The following is a 17,973-nucleotide window of genomic DNA, read 5'->3' on the forward strand; positions in this document are numbered from 1 at the left end:
AGTTTCACTAATCATGCGTGGCAAAGACATGGCAAATACCCGTAAACGCAGCGTTCTGTCTGAGAAGCTGACCAGGCTGTGAGCTGACACGAAGCCTCTAAGCCCTCACTGGGGATGAGCCCTGCGCACCGTAGTACAATACCTGGTTGCTACTTTTGTGTTGTGCTTCAGTCTCGGAGTCAGAATCGTCCTCTTCACTCTCCTCAAGGCTTTGATCTTCTTCCTCTTCCTCTTCCAGGTCGTCTGAGTCACTACTGCTAATGCCTTCACTTGAGGTGTCTGACGATGTGCCTGAATCACTATCACTGTTGCTAGAACTTTCCATAGCCTTCTTCCTTGGTTTCTGGAGAAAGAGCCGTTATTTGGCAAGACTATCCTTTTTTAAAAATTCAGGTTTCAGGAAAAGGCATTATATTTTACTTTTCAAATGATATCTTCAATATTAAAACACCATCTTAAGAAAGAGAAATCATTTGTCATAAGGGTTATTATCAGCTAACTTATCTGACAGGACATCATCAGTAGAAAGTGGAAGGAAGTCCTGAAATGGCTAGTTACTGAATGTTTTTGTCCCATTAATATGGTTAGGAAAAAAATAAATAATTTTTTAAAAATTGTTATGGGATGGGGAGGGGTTTTGTAACCTGAAAATGTATATTTTTTTATTTAAGACTATATCAAATAATTCTATTGTGATACTTAATGTACTAACTTTATTCCTATGCATAAAGCATAAAGTATGGCTTTAACAGTAGATATTGTCACATATAGAAAAATTAAATATAAATATTGTACATAGATAGATTTACCTACATAGCAGCTATGATTCAAATACTGCAACTTTCAAAAACACAGTCCACAAAATAATTACCTTGATTTAGTGTCAGCCGCCTTCATCTATACAGTTATGCAGACAAGCCTTGACCTTTTAAAGTACCTACTATAATATAACTGTGTGCATGCAGTACACTAAGTCTAATGGTGGACAGAGGGAAGGAGAGTCTTAATATAGACGCAAGCACGTGCACCCAGGACTGAGGGACACATGGAAGACAAGGTGGACAGAAAAAGACTTATGAAGCTGTACCAAGGAATATAATCTTTTATAAGAATATGTCAATCAACTTAGAACTCAGGAGGCAGAGGCAGAGGCAGAGGCAGAGACAGGAATATCTCTATTAATTTCAGACTATCCTGATCTACATAGGGAATCCAGGCCAGCCAGGGCTACATAGTGAAACCTTCTTAGGAAGGAAGAATTCATATGGTTTATGTGTGTGTGTGGGGGGGAGATAATTTCTAGGATATTTAGAGGAAAATTATTAAAAGCCAACAGAAAGGAATAATATAATTCATATTTTTTTTTAAAAAAATCTTAGCCAGGTGGTGGTGGTGCACGCCTTTAATCCCAGCACTCCGGAGACAGAGGCAGGCAGATCTCTATGAGTTCAGGCCAGCCTAGTCTACAAAGCGTGTCTAGGAAGGCCAGAGCTATTATACAGAGAAACCCTGTCTCGAAAAACAAACAAACCAATGAACGAGTCTTGTGTTTAAGAAACAGTCAGAAGGGGTAGATACCTGTAATGAAACTGTATTTTGAGGACATGTGACTGTTCGTATAGGACCTGCAGAAGAGCAAGCCGGCCACAGTCCCAGGAAGGATGGGGAAATGACTGTAGTTTCACCTATACCTGAGAACCTCCTGGCAACTGATGGCCACTGGGTAAGGCCAACACACTTTTCTTAGCGATGCGGTCAGTGAGGGGTGGTTCAGGCTCCAGTACACGATCCTACGCTGGTGTACACACAGGCAGCACTAAATGGATTCTGTGGGTAACGTGGAGGACAGGGAGAGAGAGGGGAGGAAAAGGGAGACGAGGGAAGAGCACATACAAGCAAGAGCAAGGTAAGCAAGCACCTGAAGTTGGGAGGGGGATATGGAAGAAATTGGATCCAAACAGGAATTTACGAATACTAAATATTTAATAAAAAGGAATGAGTACTGGATAAAAAGATAAATCACGAGAAGAGCTATAAAAGTATATAGTATGTAACAATAATAAAAGCTGATTGCTACAATGGGACACCAAAGCGAAGCTGTAGTTTCAGCTTCCACAGACACAGCCTCCAACAGGGGTCTGGCCACTTCATCACTCCCTGTGGGCGGCAACCTCCTTCCCTCAGACGCTATGGAAACTATGGAAACTGGATCTGGGTGGTGTGGGAACAGCACAGTGAGAAAGACCACAGCATGAAGGCCAAAGGGAAAGAACAGTGTTAATGTTAGATCTACCATTTGGCAGAGGATCAGCTCCTTTGCAGTCAGTGTCTACAGTCATGGTTTCTAAGCACACACAGCAAGTTGTGCGTCTAAGCTGAAATGACCACTTCTGGCTTAATACAGGCTAGAAAGCTAGGGAGTATGGAGTCAGCAATAATTGGCGGAGAAAAAAACATGTCAATGCTTTCATTACATGCATGCGTGTCTGTGTGTGTGTGTGTGTATGTATGTATGTATGTATGTGTGTGTGTGTGAGAGAGAGAGAAAGAGAGAGAGAGAGAGAGAGAGAGAGACAGAGACAGAGACAGAGACAGAGACAGAGACAGAGACAGAGAGACAGAGACAGAGTGTGTGTGTTTTTGTTTCTCTGTGTAACTCTGGCTGAGCTGGAGACCAGGCTGGCCTCAAACTCAAGGATCCACCTGTGTCTACCTCCTAACTGCTGGGATTAAAGGTATGGGCTACCACATACACACGCCTCCAAGTATACACCTGCTGGTGAAGGGTAGATAAGAGTCCATTCAAGAACAAGGACACAAGAGCATCATTCACAAACAGTCTGTGAGTCTGACGGAGGCGGCCACTGCAGAGCAAGTATTGACAATGTAGGGCGGATCACAAAGCCCTGGGGACGCTGGGAGACAAGTATCACAGCTATGGCGGCGCTCAAGGAAGTGGGCAGAAGTAGGTTTGAATAGCAACAATTTCACTTCCAACGTTCCTGGGAATGTGGTGTGTGTTATATTTGCAAATTAGTTAGGTAAAGTCTCTTTACTTTCCCAAAAACTTCTTTAAAACTCATATTAAGTTCATGAAATGATCAAAGGGCAGATGACTAATTTTATTCCATCTGATCTCAGAGAATTTCTTAGAACTCTCTTGAACTTTCATTTCGCTGTATATACCTTTTTTTCAGTAACAAAACAAGACATGTTCAAGGCTATTATCTGCTTAAATCTTGCGGGGATTCGGGATATGAGAAAATTTGCTAATGAGAACAGGAGACATGAATCAACATATGACATATACATTTGTTGTGAGTGGTAAATAACATCTATAAAAGAGAAGCATGTGGCGACAACACGTGCTGGAGGGTGTCAGCGGGACTTTGCCGCTGTCATCAGGCACCTTTGCACTGAGGCCCAAGGGAGGACAAGCACCCTTATGCAGACGTAAGATAGGAACCCTGCAGGACAGGAGGGACAGCCATAGAGAGAGGCATTAGCTGGAAACACACTGGGCGTATCCAAAAGAGGAAGTCAGTGGGCTGGTTAGAGCATAGTGAAGGAAGAAAGCGTGGCAGGAGACAAGGAAGGGTGGGCCAGCAGAGCGCTCCGAATAAGAGCAAAGGGCAAATGCGTTTCATCCCCTGTGGAGCAGACACAGCACAAAGGAGTGATAATACAGGGCGGCCTCCTTAAAGTCCACAGAAAACCTGCACTTTTAATTTTAAAATTTAAGCATGTTTAAGGTGTACAGCTCAGTACTATTAAGTCTATTCGTACTGGCACATAATTATCAGATTATATCTTCAGACACAGAAACACTAATCCAATTAAATACCCAATCCTGACAATACACATGGTGGAAAGAGAGAAGCAACTCTCTGAATTGTGCTGACCTCCACACATGCTATGAAATGGGTGCGAGCACACGTGCACATACACAAGAGTCTATTTTAGAAGGAAGCATCCATTTTTAGGTACCAGGAGTAATTAACCTAGACATTCATACATTTGAGACTCTTTGTTCAAATCTTTGGGGCACACAGCTACAAATAAATTGGCTGGGTCATATTATAAGTCTATAATTTATGCTCAAATTTTGGGGTTCACTGCATACTTTGTTCACAGAAAGCATCATTTCATATTCCCTATAATTTCCTTCAAGATTTTTAAAAAATCTTATTATTCTAAAGATTGCATTAGCTATAGAGGACAGAAATTCATATAGTGGCAAGAGTAGAAGAAGGTATTCCACTTTAGTTTTCTCTTCAGGCAGGCTGTCTTAGATACTCTAGTCTGAGCAAATGTGTTCTAAAGATCTAGGCAAATTTCATAAGGGGTCAGCTTATCAGCGACCCTAGTGAGGAGGCCTTCAAGGAATGACATACAAATCAGCTGAAGAAACTTTCATACTACACATGAAAGGGCTAATGAGGCCATTTTAATACAGCTTTTAATCTTGACAAACAATGAGTAAAATTACAGTACTTTATTTATTTATTTTTATTTACTTATTATATTTACAGTGTTCTGCCTGCATGTACACCTGCAGACCCAGAAGAGGGAACCAGATCTCATTCTAAATGGTTGTGAGCTACCATGTGGTTGCTAGGATTTGAACTCGGGACCTTTGGAAGAGCAGCCAGTGCTCTTAACTTCTGAGCCATCTCTCCAGCCCAAAAATACAATATTTTATGTTCAGCTTATGTAAACAACGTTATAACACATGCTGGCATGTGTATTACTCGAAAGTGCCTAAGAATATCAGAAATCATAAATTTTACATTATGATTAAATTCTAACAATAATTCAAACTTTGCTTAACCACCAATCTCTGTATACTGTAGAGTTTATGGAGCTGTTTACATGTGCCAATATGGCACATGGGATCTGTATGTACAGTTGGAGAAAAGGGAGTGTGTATAGGTCAGTCTCAGTATGTGTTCCTGATGAGAGGTTTTAGTGAGAAGTTCTAATTCTGTTTAAGACTATCACTGCAGATTCCTCAATAAGTTAGGAAAGTTAGGGCTGTTTCACACTCATGCCTTCCAAGTTTTTCTGCAATGCCTCGAGCCTGTGAGACACTTTAGGTTTCACATTTCACTAGATTTTAAAACTTCTTCCATGAGGTTGGATGATGCAAAGTTTAAAAGTATGGACAGTTGGCCTTTAGAAATATTTAGACATATATCCGATGGCACAAGGTATGAGATTTGCTTCATAAAGTATAGGAGGAAGGAGCAGGCGGTGTGTCCCTCAGTGTGTCACATGCACAGAAGCCAGCAGAGGCTCAGAAACAGGACCGTGTTGCTTATGGTGACAGGACTGCCATTGGAAACACATCCTAGGGGAGGCCTACGAGCACCGGAAGAGCAGCAGGTGGGAGGCAGGGAGAGAGGATCTTTCATCAGGCTGGCCCAAGGGCTCAGTGCTATTTGAAGCAGAGAGAAACTATTTGTTTGGGACCCTGTAAAGGACTACTGAGATCCATCCAATAAGCTTTCCCCAAGCTCTTGTCTGGGTGGGTTATCTGTTTTCTACCTGGAAAGCAGAGATCAGGAAAAGAGGGGTGGTAAACCGCAGCTGAAGGTGTCTTGGACAAACAAAATCTGAACTTAACGATGGGCCACAGTTTATGAAGCTGGGATGTCAGTTTCCCTTGCATTGTGTGAAAAACAGAAGCCATAGGCTTAGAGTGATTAGACTCTGGAATGCCAGATGTGCAAATTATACACTAGTGCTACATCTGGAACCAACTCTATGGCAAAAAATGATGTAGTCAGAAGGCAGGACCTACATCAGCAATCTGAACAGGAACGGGTAACAAAGAGTTCCTAGTGGCCAGGCTGGACTGACACACACCAGAGACCTCAGCAATAGGCAGCAAGGCAGGAGGAGTTGAAGCCCTAGGCTGACCTGGCCTACAGAGAAAGACCTTGCCTCAAAACAAAACCAAACAAACCAGAAAACCGAGCTCTAAGACTTACTGCCTTTTACAAGAAAGTAATAGACGCCCCCCCCCTAACTAATACAGAAATCATAGATATAGACATTTTTCTGTAGGACTAAGGAGGACTTCTTTCTCATGACCCCCTATTCACCTAAGGCTAAGCTTCAGATTTGTTGAAAAGAGTGGCTCTTTCCCAAATGGGCCAAGGCGCCGGCACACAGAAAGCACTGCCTACTCTAGTGCCAGGGAAATGAGTTTGTAATACTCTCAGCTTGGGTACCAGAAAAATTACCTAGAAAGGCATCCATTAACTTCTCAGCAAAGCGTGCTTATAGACTGTTTCCAGTGACGCCAATGCAGTTCACTAGACGGTGTGCACCATTTGGGCTCCCTGTACAATACTGCGTGTGTCTGGATACCACCAGCCAAGAGGCCATCAGTTGCCAAGGAAGTAACCCACTGAAAAAATAGCCTAAAAGAAACACTAAATGTGAGGCTGATGGCTCAGTAGTTAGGAGCATAGGTTGCTCTTCAAAAATTCAGGTTGAATCCCCAGCACTCAACAAGGCAACTCACAGCTGTGTACAGCTCCGGTCCCGGGGAACACAACTCTCTCCTACTGGCCTCCATGGGTATTGGATATATGAAGACAAAATCAGAAGCACAAACGACTGATATACATAGAACTTAAAGAGAGACAGACACAGAGAGAAAGAGAGAGAAATACTAAGCGAGCAGCACAAACTCCCTCCTCTCATAGGACACTCCCCAGGGTCTTGGGTTTTGGCTATTGCTCTGTTTTTTGACAAGGTCTTTCTAGTAGCCTGGAGTTTGCTATGTAGATCAGGCTGGCCTAGACCATAGCCTGGCTGTGCTACCACACCAAACCCAGGACCCTCTCTTAAGAAGGCCTAATCTTGTGACAAAAAGCAAAGGGGGGTTGGGGATGGGAGGAGAATGTAGTTAGGGCTCAGAGACAGTAAACTGACAGCCTGCATACAGAGACAGAACTGGATCGAAGTGGAAACAGTTCAATCTGCATGATGGGTGTACAGGAACAATATTGGTCTACTGAGATCATCTGAAATTTCCCATAATAAAAGATTCCTTAATGTTGCTTCTCCTAAACTACAGAGTTAACATGTTTGGCTTCATTTCTGACTGAGTCACTCACTGGATAATTATTTTGGTGTTATCTTCCAATTTGTACTAACAGCCACAAATGTAGGGCAAAGGGAAAAAATTGAAATTGATGTGTAAAGCAATTACAGTTGAGCTGGCATTCAGTATGTCCCCACCGAGCTCTCTCGGAGCTGGGAGCCTCGCTCATCCCTCACAAGTGTCACATGTGGGAAGCCCTAGCTTCAGCTCGCACCACTGAAAAACTAAAAGAAACAAAAAGCTGAGCCAGTAACTATTACTACCAAAAATATTGTTTGTACAGGCAATCTGGGTTTTAATTGTCCACGCTATCTAATCTAATGCCTGCATGATACTATAAAAGTATATCTCTACAAAAACAGGAGTTGGTAATAAGAAATTAATCCACACATTCTGATGGGTTGACTTTTAAAATATTTACCTTATATGCTGATCCTCTCTGTACATGTTCTTGAAGAAACAGCTTACCTTATCTTTGATTTTGTCGGCTCTGGCATCCAAAGGCTGGCTTTTGTTTTGTTCCGGATGGCATTTGAGGGTACCTCCGCCTGGGCCTGAGGTTTGACTCTGTCCCATGCAACTTGCAGCAGGAGTGGAGAGCACAGACGTGTTGACACCAAGGACAGAAGATGCACTGTTTCCATTGACAGACCCGTTTATACCTTGAAAATAAACATGTGGGGAATAGAGTTATTTGTGGATATATAATGTAATGAAGCTCACAAACACTGTAAATGAAAAATCCAGACCCCGGAAGTCACGAGATTCCTTTCCATGACAGATTCATAGCGATACTGTAGAGACAAGGTGCAAACTAGTAGTTATAAGCACAGGCCAGGGAGGATGAGTACTTAGAGGCGGTAGAATTTTTAGAGATAAAATTTTAGAGTGTGTTAGAGGATGGCCTCTGTGAGGCCTATGAACATCTCAAATTCAACTTACTCACTAGCATTAAACTGAGTGAATATCACTTAAGTTAAACAAACATGTTTAGAAAATAAAGCACATGTAAGCACTGTCCTTTCAGAAATACTCAATGTGAGAGACCAATGGGCTAGCTACAACACTGTAAAATTCTAAATACTATCATAACAATATTAGAAACTATAGAAACACTGATCATTAAGAAGAAAAGCACAGCAGGAAGGTACTAGTTTGGATGAACTAATACGTAACTTGGGGAGAACCGGACTTCTAGCCTGAGTTCTGTACAAGGACATAACGCACACAGACCAAAGGGCAGTAGAGCTGGCTTCAGATCCTGACTAAGCCACATCAGTATATGAGCACTATTTCCTAACACAAGTATTTAATCTTGGCTGCAAGATCGGGAAGATTTGTAATATGAAAGGATTGTTACGAAGATCACGCAATATGATACAGAAGCATCTAGCACAGGCGGTAAAAATGTTCTTAAACCCAAACTGCCGCCCAGAGGTGTCAGGCCAGTTCTTCACACAGACGCGAGTACCTTTTTCAGGACCGTTTCGGTTATTACTCTTCCCAGAAGTCCTTGAATGAAATGATGACTCGTGATTCTGGGCTGGAGGCGCAAACAGTGGTGGGATTCCCAGGAGTGGTGGAAAGAAGGGAGCTCCTGCGCGAGTATGAACATCTGTGGCTCGCCACCATTCTGCACCTCAAAACCAAACAGGCCAACAGAAAGAAACTGAATGAACTTTCTAATTCATGCTGTGACTATGTTCTTCCAGAAACAAGGTTTCAAGCTTCTCCTTAGCTAGGCCTGCTCAAATCACATGGCTCTCACCACCTCTTCACTACACCAGTAGCTTGAATTTGTTGAAGCCTCTCTATCAGGAGGCCATTACATTTTCCCGTAACAGTTTTCTAGATTCACACTAAAAATCAACACATTTTTCACAACGTGAAAACCAAGAATATAAAAAGAACAATTTGACTTGGTAACCTACACCATCTATTTACTAAATTAATAAGGGAAAGAATTGTCTGTATTAATCTACGACCTCAGGTCTGATGCTCACATCTGCGGCCTCCAGGCACAGACAGGTATGAATCTGGCTTTGACAAATGAGGAAGGTAAGTAATACTATCGGATGAGCCTAGCGCATCTCAAACGCATTTATGGATGAAGTAATTCTGTGGTGAAATAAAACCAAAATATAGAAAATTTGATAAGAAATGAGTTCTCAAAGAAAATTTCCAAAACACATAATTTTTATTTCAAAGTTTAGGCTTATAAAGCTCCTAGCTTTAAAATGTATAAAGATAGCTTGCATTTACCTTACACATCTCATGAAGTACAGATGACAGTGATTTTTGTTTAGACTTACAAAATAATTAAATTGGAAAAATCATGGAATGCAATGTAAATATTCAGACAGTAGTTCTTAATTAAAACTTAAGAGGGGGAAAAAAAACCCCAATTTTTATAAAATACATTTTTCAAGGAAGAGTGGAGATTTAAAAAAAAGATCTGGACTTGTCGATGGTGGCACATGATTTTAATCCCAGAGGAAGTAGATCTCTGTGAGTTCGAGGCCAGCCTGGTCTACAAAGCAAGTCCAGGACAGCTAGGGCTACACAGAGAAACCTTATATCAAAAAACAAACGGGGGGGGGGGAAGAGGGAGGAAGGGAGGGAGAGAGAAAGAGAGAAGGGGGAGAAAGGAGGAGGGGAAGGGGGGAGAGAAGAGGAGAGAGATTTGGAAATTGACCAAAAAATAGTTTATGTATGTATGTATGTATGTATGCATACATGCATGTATGTGTACATATATGTATATTGCCTCATATCACATCATAGAAACAACCTTTAACTGGCTACTCCACTAAATTTCAAAGTGAGTTCTCTTTCATACCAGTATTCTAAACAATGTGACATTATTTCTTTGACTGGAATAGACATAAGAACATTAGAGGAAAACACCCACATAGTATCAAGAGACTGTACTACAAGAGCTTTAAAAAGTTCCAGGAACATGCCTTTATCATGTAATGGTGAAACCCCTTATTTTAAAAGTGAAAGGGTCAAGGTCACTGCCATTCTTAGAGGTGTCATCAACAGTGCAGGCAAATCACTGCAAAGGCCACTGTTGCAAGTGCAAGACGGGGCAGCTGGTGAAGGGGAGTAGCTGGTGAAGGGGAGTAGCTGGTGAAGGGGAGTAGCTGGTGAAGGGGAGTAGCTGGTGAGTGGTGCCCTTAATGCTGGGACTTGAACCAAAAGAACTGTGTGAAAACTCTTAGTCACTCAACCTCTGTCTAGATGCATGCAGATGAGCAAAGGAAGGTGTGTCTTGGGAGGGTAGTATCTGCATAGTCCATTCCTACCCACAGGCAACTTGTTTGCAATTAGTAGATTAAAACTGATATATGGCTTACACCTCTGATCCAAGTCTTAAAGCTGTAAATAAAGCTGTGGGAATCGCTAGTGTAGACAAAGCAAAAGAGTCTAAACGCAACAGGTATAATGAAACTCAGAAAAACACATGCAGAATGTTAAAAGTAAGTATACAGCAGGCATTAGAGAAAAATAATAGGTAAAATGTATGCAAATGTAAGGACAGCCCAGAGACAAACGTAAGATCAGTTACAGAAAAAAAAAAAAAAAAAAGGAAAGAAAGAAAGAAAAAATGGCGATTTCTGAAGATAAATGTTTGGTATTATTTCACAGAAAATTACAACTTTTCAGTGAAAGGTTAACACAGCTTTCAAATTGAGGAAAATCAGAAACAAATGTAGTTATAAATTAATTTACTTATCAAATGGAAGCTATTACAAAAAAAACCATAAATAGGTGGAAAATGAACTTCTAAGCAAATTCAAAATCCCTAAGAAACACTATAGCAGCCACAGCAAAGATTTCCAGTGAGCAATGCTAACATTTTAGAGTATACACTGACTCTCACCTCGACCATACAGGACAAGTCTCTGTAAGTTTTTGTTTGTTTGCTTGTTTGTTTGTTCATTTTGTTTTGTTTTTTGGCACCAGAGTTTCACTATTTAGCCCAGGCTGGCACAAACCTTGTTACCTTCTGCCTTCCAAGGTCGAGATTTACAATCACCTGCCTGCATACCTGGCTCTGATATGGCAGAATTTTAAATCACTGGTGTATAAAGAATCCTGACACATGCCAAAACTTCACCAAATTATAGCACTGAAACGTAAACACCAAGAATTTTAAATATTGTGGCTGGAGAGATGGCTCAGACGTTATAGGTACTGATTGTTCTAGAAGTCCTCCTGAGTTCAATCCCCAGCAACCACACTGTGGCTCACAACCATCTACAGTGTGATCTGATACCCTCTTCTGGCTGCAGGTGTACATGCAGGCAGAGCACTGTATACATAATAATAAAGAAAGAAATCTTTAAAAAATGTTTAAATATTTTAAAATGAATTTCAAAAGATTATTTCAATATAAAATGAAAATTTGATTATATTAATATCTATTATGCAAGTTTACATTTGTTGTTTAAAATAAATAGTTTAGATGTATATAAACTTCATAAAAAACTCTACCATACTTAAAATTGCTAATAGTATCTTTTTATGACTGCTTTGTATTTACTGTGAGACATTTTTTTAAAAGCAGCCATTTGGTTACCTTTCTGAATATAATTTATAGATTTAAGTTATTGTACTAAAGTGTAATTTAAAGAAAGTGAGTTCTCAAAAATCAGCCATAATCTGTGCTCATTTTGCAAAGAAGTGCACACATGTGCAATATTTTATCACTGACACATCTGCATTAGTTATCTCTCCTTTAGTCACAAAGCACAGTGTTATCGCATTTCTCCATAATCACACTCAGGCACAGAACACAGCTGGTGATAGGTGAGTACCCAATGTAGGCTCAAGAAGTATGCTACTTGCTTATGTGGGGTATTCTTACGTATTTTTCATTTATTTGGTGGGTGGGTGGGGCGCATGCAGGTCAGAGAGCAACCACAGGGAATAGATTCTCTTCCTGTATCATGTGGGTCTTAGGAATTGAACTCAGGTCGTACGGCTTGGCTCCAAGTGCCTTTCCCACTGAATTGTCTTGTTGGCCCTACCTAGGCTAGTTTTTATATATTAGAAGTACCATCCTATATAAGCTATTTTTTAAAACTCATAGGCCATCTTTTCAGTATTTGATTTTTAATATAGCATTTATAATATAGTTTTAAAATGTTCAAAAGCAGTACAATAATGAACTACCACAAAATAATAAAAGTACGGTAACTTTTATCAGTAGCTACATAATTATTATTAGCTATTTAGATATCTTCCATTTTAATACATGTTGATATTTGATACTAAATAACCCTGTTCAAAACAGAATGTGCCGGGCATGGTGGTGCTTAAGAGGCAGAGGCAAGTCTCTGTAAGTTTGAGACCAACGTGGTCTACACAGAAGAGTTCCAAGAGAGCCAGGGCTACATAGTGAGACTCTGTCTAAAAATTTTAGTTCCTGTTAATATATTAAAGGAAATATTGAGACTTGGTCAGGACTGTCTACTCACAAAAAATTTCCACCATCCCCTCTCCAAGACAATGAGATTAAAGAAATAATGTGACTGAAGAGAGTACTTCAAATATACATGTAACCACGTCTGTACTCCCTGTGTAATTTCAAAAGATACTTGGATTCTTCTTAAAGAAGTAGAAGATACACTGTCAGCCGTTAAAACAGGCAGGAAAAAAATTCGGATAGTTAGGTATTCTGGACTAACTGTGTGCCAGACACGGCAGAGAGTACTAGACATGCCTGTTCCTCGGATCTTCACTCAGCCTAGAAAGCAGCAAATGTTCCTGTTGTCAGCTTACAGGTTTGAAAACCCAAGGCTGAGAAGTCAGTAATGTGTCCAGGGCCAGATTTAAATACACGTTAATTTCTAGCTAGAACTAAGCTCTACTGCTTTAAACAGTGCCCCAGTGAAACACGCTTCCTTACTGAATCATAACATTAATCACTGAATCTGGGTGTTTGAGAAAATGTGTGAGTTCAGCTACCTGTGTGTCCATAGTCTACAGAATCCCATCTCACACTGGCAGTGGCCACGTACATGAGCCAAGTGCATAACTGTTGTGGAAATGGATTTGAAATATGATTTGGAACAACTTTTTAAATGGGGGAAAAGTATAGAAATTTAAGAGTCAGTCTCAACTTCATAACATAGTAAAATAAATAAATAAATAAAAACCTAAAATAGATGTCTAAATATTTGTATGAAGAGTTAGCCTCTAGGTTCAGACTATGGGGCAAGCACGCTACTGCACACTGCAAAGCCATGTGAAATGCCTGACTTAAATACCAGGGGACGGGGGAGACAGTGGAGTTGGCAAAGTGCTTGCCACAAGAGCACAAGGACCAGAGGTGAAGCCCATGAAGAAAGTGTAAAAAGTCATGCACACACCCGGGGACAGTCTAGCAAACCAGGGAGCTCCAGATTAGGGGAAAACCCTATGCAAAAACAAACAAATAAATAAACAAACAAACAAATAAATAAGGAGTAGAGTGACTGAGGAAGGCACCCGACTTCTATTTCTGGCCTTCCACAAGTACGTTCCCACATGTGTACCTATGAGCACATAGCACATACATACATATGAGAGACACATGAACATGTATACATGAACATACAATGTAAGCATACACACACACGCATCCCCAAAGAAAATCAAAGCTAAGAAAAATGAAAACTGTACACTTAGGATACACTGTCTACATCCAATACTTCGGCAAAACGAACCAGCTATACTCGCCTTAATTATTCCTTTCTGACACCTGAACACCTGATTAACTGCTGCCTCCCCTAGCACACATAGTGAGCTTTATTTTGCTGCATGTGATAAAACTGAGCCAATTCTCGCCCCGAATTTAACCCACTCCGCTTTGCCGGTCAATTTAATAAACAAACGACCTTTTTTTTTCAGGCTCTCCTCCTTTCCTTGAGCACTGTAGGAGATGTTTACCTGGAAAAGGTGTTAGTTGGGGATGTGCGGCTAAGGCTGTGGGTGTACCAAGTGTCCCCAAACCACCAAATTCTGAATGCCCTGAGCTGGCTGAGTGTAGACCAAAGACTGGGTGGCTGAGCATTGGGAAGGCACTCGACACTGTGGACAGGGTAAACGGCTGATCCCCGGCTGCTCTGAATAAATGTCCTGGGAGGGAAAAAAACACACTTCAAGTTGTTTAGGTAAAACAGATGAGAGTTACCTGATTTCAGCATTCATGAAGTCGACAACAATATCTTAGCTACTAAATTCTTATTTTATATTTTCTTCTTTAATTATTATTCTTCAAACCCTACGAAATGTTTGTAGAAACACAAAAGCACTGTAGGCTTAATAAAAATGGCTAGACGACCCTTAGTAGCTTGAATTTCGGACTTTAGAACAGATGCTAAGTAAACAATTTTTGCATCAGTTCTCTGTCAATAATGCACACTGATGTGTCATCATCTTTGTCTGTTCTTGGGAACAATAAAAGCATCCTACACACCAAACCGTGAAAACCCAATTCTGTTACCACATCATCAAATGATCAGGCTCGATGCAGAGAGATGTTATTTTCATGTGCAAAATCAAAGCTCTGTTCCTGCTCTAACATTTTGTTGAGAAGAGCATCCTGATTCCCAAAAGGCAGCATATAGCAGTGTAACCAAAATAGTGGCCAAGACAGCAGAATTAATACACTTACAAGGCATTTCTAAATGGATTCGTAAATCCATCTGTAGTCAGCTGCAGAACAAGAAAAAAAAATCGTTCCTTTACTTACAAGAAATAATCAGGACACTTTGGCTTCTTACTATGAAAGTAGAATATTAAACCCAGCGTTCTAGGCTCTTTCAAGACTTTACTTTGAATAGTGAGGTGTGCTACCACGCCTTTAATCCTAGCACTTTGGGAGGCAGAGGCAGGAAGATCTCCATGAGCGAAGACCATGAACTGTATAGGGAGTTCCAGGCCAGCCAGGACTACTTAATGAGACTTGGCCTGAAAATACAAATAAATAAAATAAAATAAAATGGTTTCCTTTAAATATGAAGATGGTGATACACATATGTAACCTGTGCTCAGAAGGTTAAGACAGGAAGATTCAAAGCTCTAGGCCAGCCTGGGTGCATAAAGAGTTCAAGCCTACCCTGTGCTAATTAGTGAAACTCTGACTCAAAAAAACAAAGACAAAACAAACAAGGAGTGGGGATGTAGATGCAGCCTAGTGGTACTCAGGGTCTTGCTCATCCTACGTTGGGACTACCAACGTACTTAGAGTCTGAACAGAGCAAGACTCCCATATTATCCTTAAGTCACAGGTCTCTGTCAACTGTGACTATGGAGGGCAATTTTGTTAACTTTACTATCCCTGACGTAAATGAAAAAGTTATAAATGAGATTACTTTTGCGTAACACTTAGCTGTCTATCAAATGTTAACTCCGCTTTTCTAGCTCTTAAGAAAACAGGAGGCCAGGCGTGGTGGCACATGACTTTAATCCCAGCACTTAGGAGACAGAGGCAGGCAGACCTCTGTGAGTTCAAGGCCAGCCTGATCTACAGGCTAAACCAGGACAGCCAAGGCTACACAGAGAGACCCTGTCTTGAAAAATAAGAGGGGTTAGGGGTGGAAAGGAAAGAAAGAAAACAAAAGAAACACCTAAAGACTCTCATAGACTGATTATTATGTTGTTAAATGAAATAACATTTTATTAAAATAAAAATATTCAAATGGGTTGCATCAAGCATGTCTTGAAGCAGTAACTCCCCTCATCGGAGGCCCCAGCGGTTTACACGGAAGGGGAACATGTCTGTGAGACAAGGGAACAAGGAAAGAACACAAAAGGGTTGGATTTGGGGGTGGCGTGGGCGGTAGGGGTAGTTTTGGTTTTTGGCTTAGCTGGTTGAATAGTTTGTTTTGTTCTGTTGGGATAGGGTTTCCCTGTGTAGCCCTGACTTGATATGTAGAGCAGGCTGGCCTCCAGTCTACAGAGATCTGCTTGCCTCTGTTCCTAAGTGCTGGGGTTAAAGGTGTGAGCTCCACACCAGGCAAAGGACACAATCTTGTGTGTATATTCTTGTCAGTCTGGTTTTGTTCTTTAGAGCCAGAACAGAAAATTAGTGAAAATTTCAAAATCTGAATGTCCTTTTGAGTTATTGGGGTCCTGAACATTAGCTATGAAGCCAAGTTCAGATAGAGCAGGGCAGGCACAGTCTGCTAAGCTACCAGTGCGTCGGCTTCTCATCAGCTCAACCAGCTGCTTGATCCGGCTATGCTAATCAAACATTTTATTTACACGCACAATATATACTTTCTTCTCTACCTGTGTTTCTGACAAATGAGGTGAACTCAAAATTCCACTTGTGTCGACTTCGTAGTCATCTATTCCTTATATGTAAGTAACCATGTGGCATGTGTGTACCTGAGATACCACGTGGACGCTAGAAAACAACCTTAGTGTCATTCTCTTTCCCTGGGAGACAGAACTCTCTTTGGTCTGCAACACACTGAATAGACAGGCTGGCCGGCCAGCAAGCCCCTGCCTCCGCTACCTTGGGGCTAGAATTACACAGGTACACACACTAAGGTTTTGCTTTTAGAATTTTCCTTTTCTGTGTGAGTTCTGGAATTTAAACTCGGGTCCTTATGTTTACAAGCACTTTACTGATAGAGCCATCTCCCAACCCCATCTCATGTATACTTATAAGTACTATTCAATTGTACTTGGCAACTATATGAAGCCATGGTTTAATTAAAAAAGAAAACTGTGGGGCAACTTTAAACCTCCAAAATTACATGAAATCTTATGAGAATTTGGAATCACTGAAATTAGTGATGGTTGAAACTGACAGAAACAATTCTGTAAGAACTAATGAATTAGCAGTAAAAATATGCAGAAATATAATTAAGCATTAATTTCACTATTTTTAAGAAGTAAAAGATAAATATTAGTTTCATGTGCATAAAACAAGTGCTTACTGCTCTTGTAGCAACAATTAAAATCAGCAAGCAATCTGATCACTATAAAGGTCATTTTAACTGTTAAAAAGTGATATATAAAGAGGACCTGAATACGTGATATCTTTATTGGGTCTTCTTTTCCTTCCTACAAAGGTTAAGCATTCCTAAAGATTTTGTCCAGCCTGTTCCCTGTTCCTATCTCCCTATTACCACTGTCTTAACATCTCAGTGCAAGTAGATTTTATTCCAGGACCTTGGTTCCATGAGAGCAGAAACCGAATCTCACCGTATGTCTGTACCACCCCCCATGTTCCTGTATCATCTGAGCACAACAGGAACTTGACAAATGCTTCCCACTGTTGTATTTTGTCTTTCGTCCACTTCAGAACCTCCAAGCCAACACACACTTCTCTGTGACTTCCGTTCTGTGTCATCCAATCTGTTCTTTACTATCATACAATGTGCTGCTCCCTGTCAGGGAAAACTCCTTTCTTAATTTTTCCTCTGTACAAAATACTCAACAAAGATCTCAGTGTCTACTGTAGGCAATATTAAACATTTTCAAATAGGTTGTCTTTTAAAAGGCTAGACTATTCAACTATTCAAGAGTCATTGTTTAAATGATTAAAAAATATGACATCTTTTCAACCCCTATTCCTGTAAGCATTTATCATCTTTTTCTCTATTCTAACTGTGAAAGACATTCGCTAAGGTTCATTGAGTCATTACAGAAGCAAACTCAAACTCTATACTGTAGCTCCTCTTCTGACAAGCATGAGCAGGGTTAGGACTGCACCGCTGCTTCCACGGCCAGAGGAAGCCGTTCGCTGTAGCCATCTTAAAAGCTGAAGCAACTGCTCACAAGCATATTCTTAGGTGTGTGGGATGTGTGCGTTTTGTGTATGTGTTCACATGTGTGGCTGGGTACACATG

General features: G+C 40.7%; 1 protein-coding gene across 7 annotated transcripts in view; it reads right to left on the reverse strand.

The window, feature by feature from the left end:
• The window catches only part of BAZ2B (bromodomain adjacent to zinc finger domain 2B), a 223,544-nt gene that overhangs the window by 70,615 nt on the left and 134,956 nt on the right, over nucleotides 1-17,973 (reverse strand). For all 7 annotated transcript variants that reach the window (XM_084799792.1, XM_084799788.1, XM_084799791.1 and 4 more), the window contains exons 5-8: nucleotides 14,057-14,245; nucleotides 8,589-8,756; nucleotides 7,586-7,779; nucleotides 143-343 (exon numbers count right to left, since the gene is read on the reverse strand). In XM_084799792.1, coding sequence (XP_084655918.1) covers nucleotides 143-343; nucleotides 7,586-7,779; nucleotides 8,589-8,756; nucleotides 14,057-14,245 — 752 coding nt within the window. The remainder of the gene's footprint in view (nucleotides 1-142; nucleotides 344-7,585; nucleotides 7,780-8,588; nucleotides 8,757-14,056; nucleotides 14,246-17,973) is intronic.

Source organism: Acomys minous (genome assembly GCF_964271855.1).
Source record: "Acomys minous genome assembly, chromosome: 10".
In the NCBI taxonomy this organism is placed as follows: Eukaryota; Metazoa; Chordata; class Mammalia; order Rodentia; family Muridae; genus Acomys; species Acomys minous.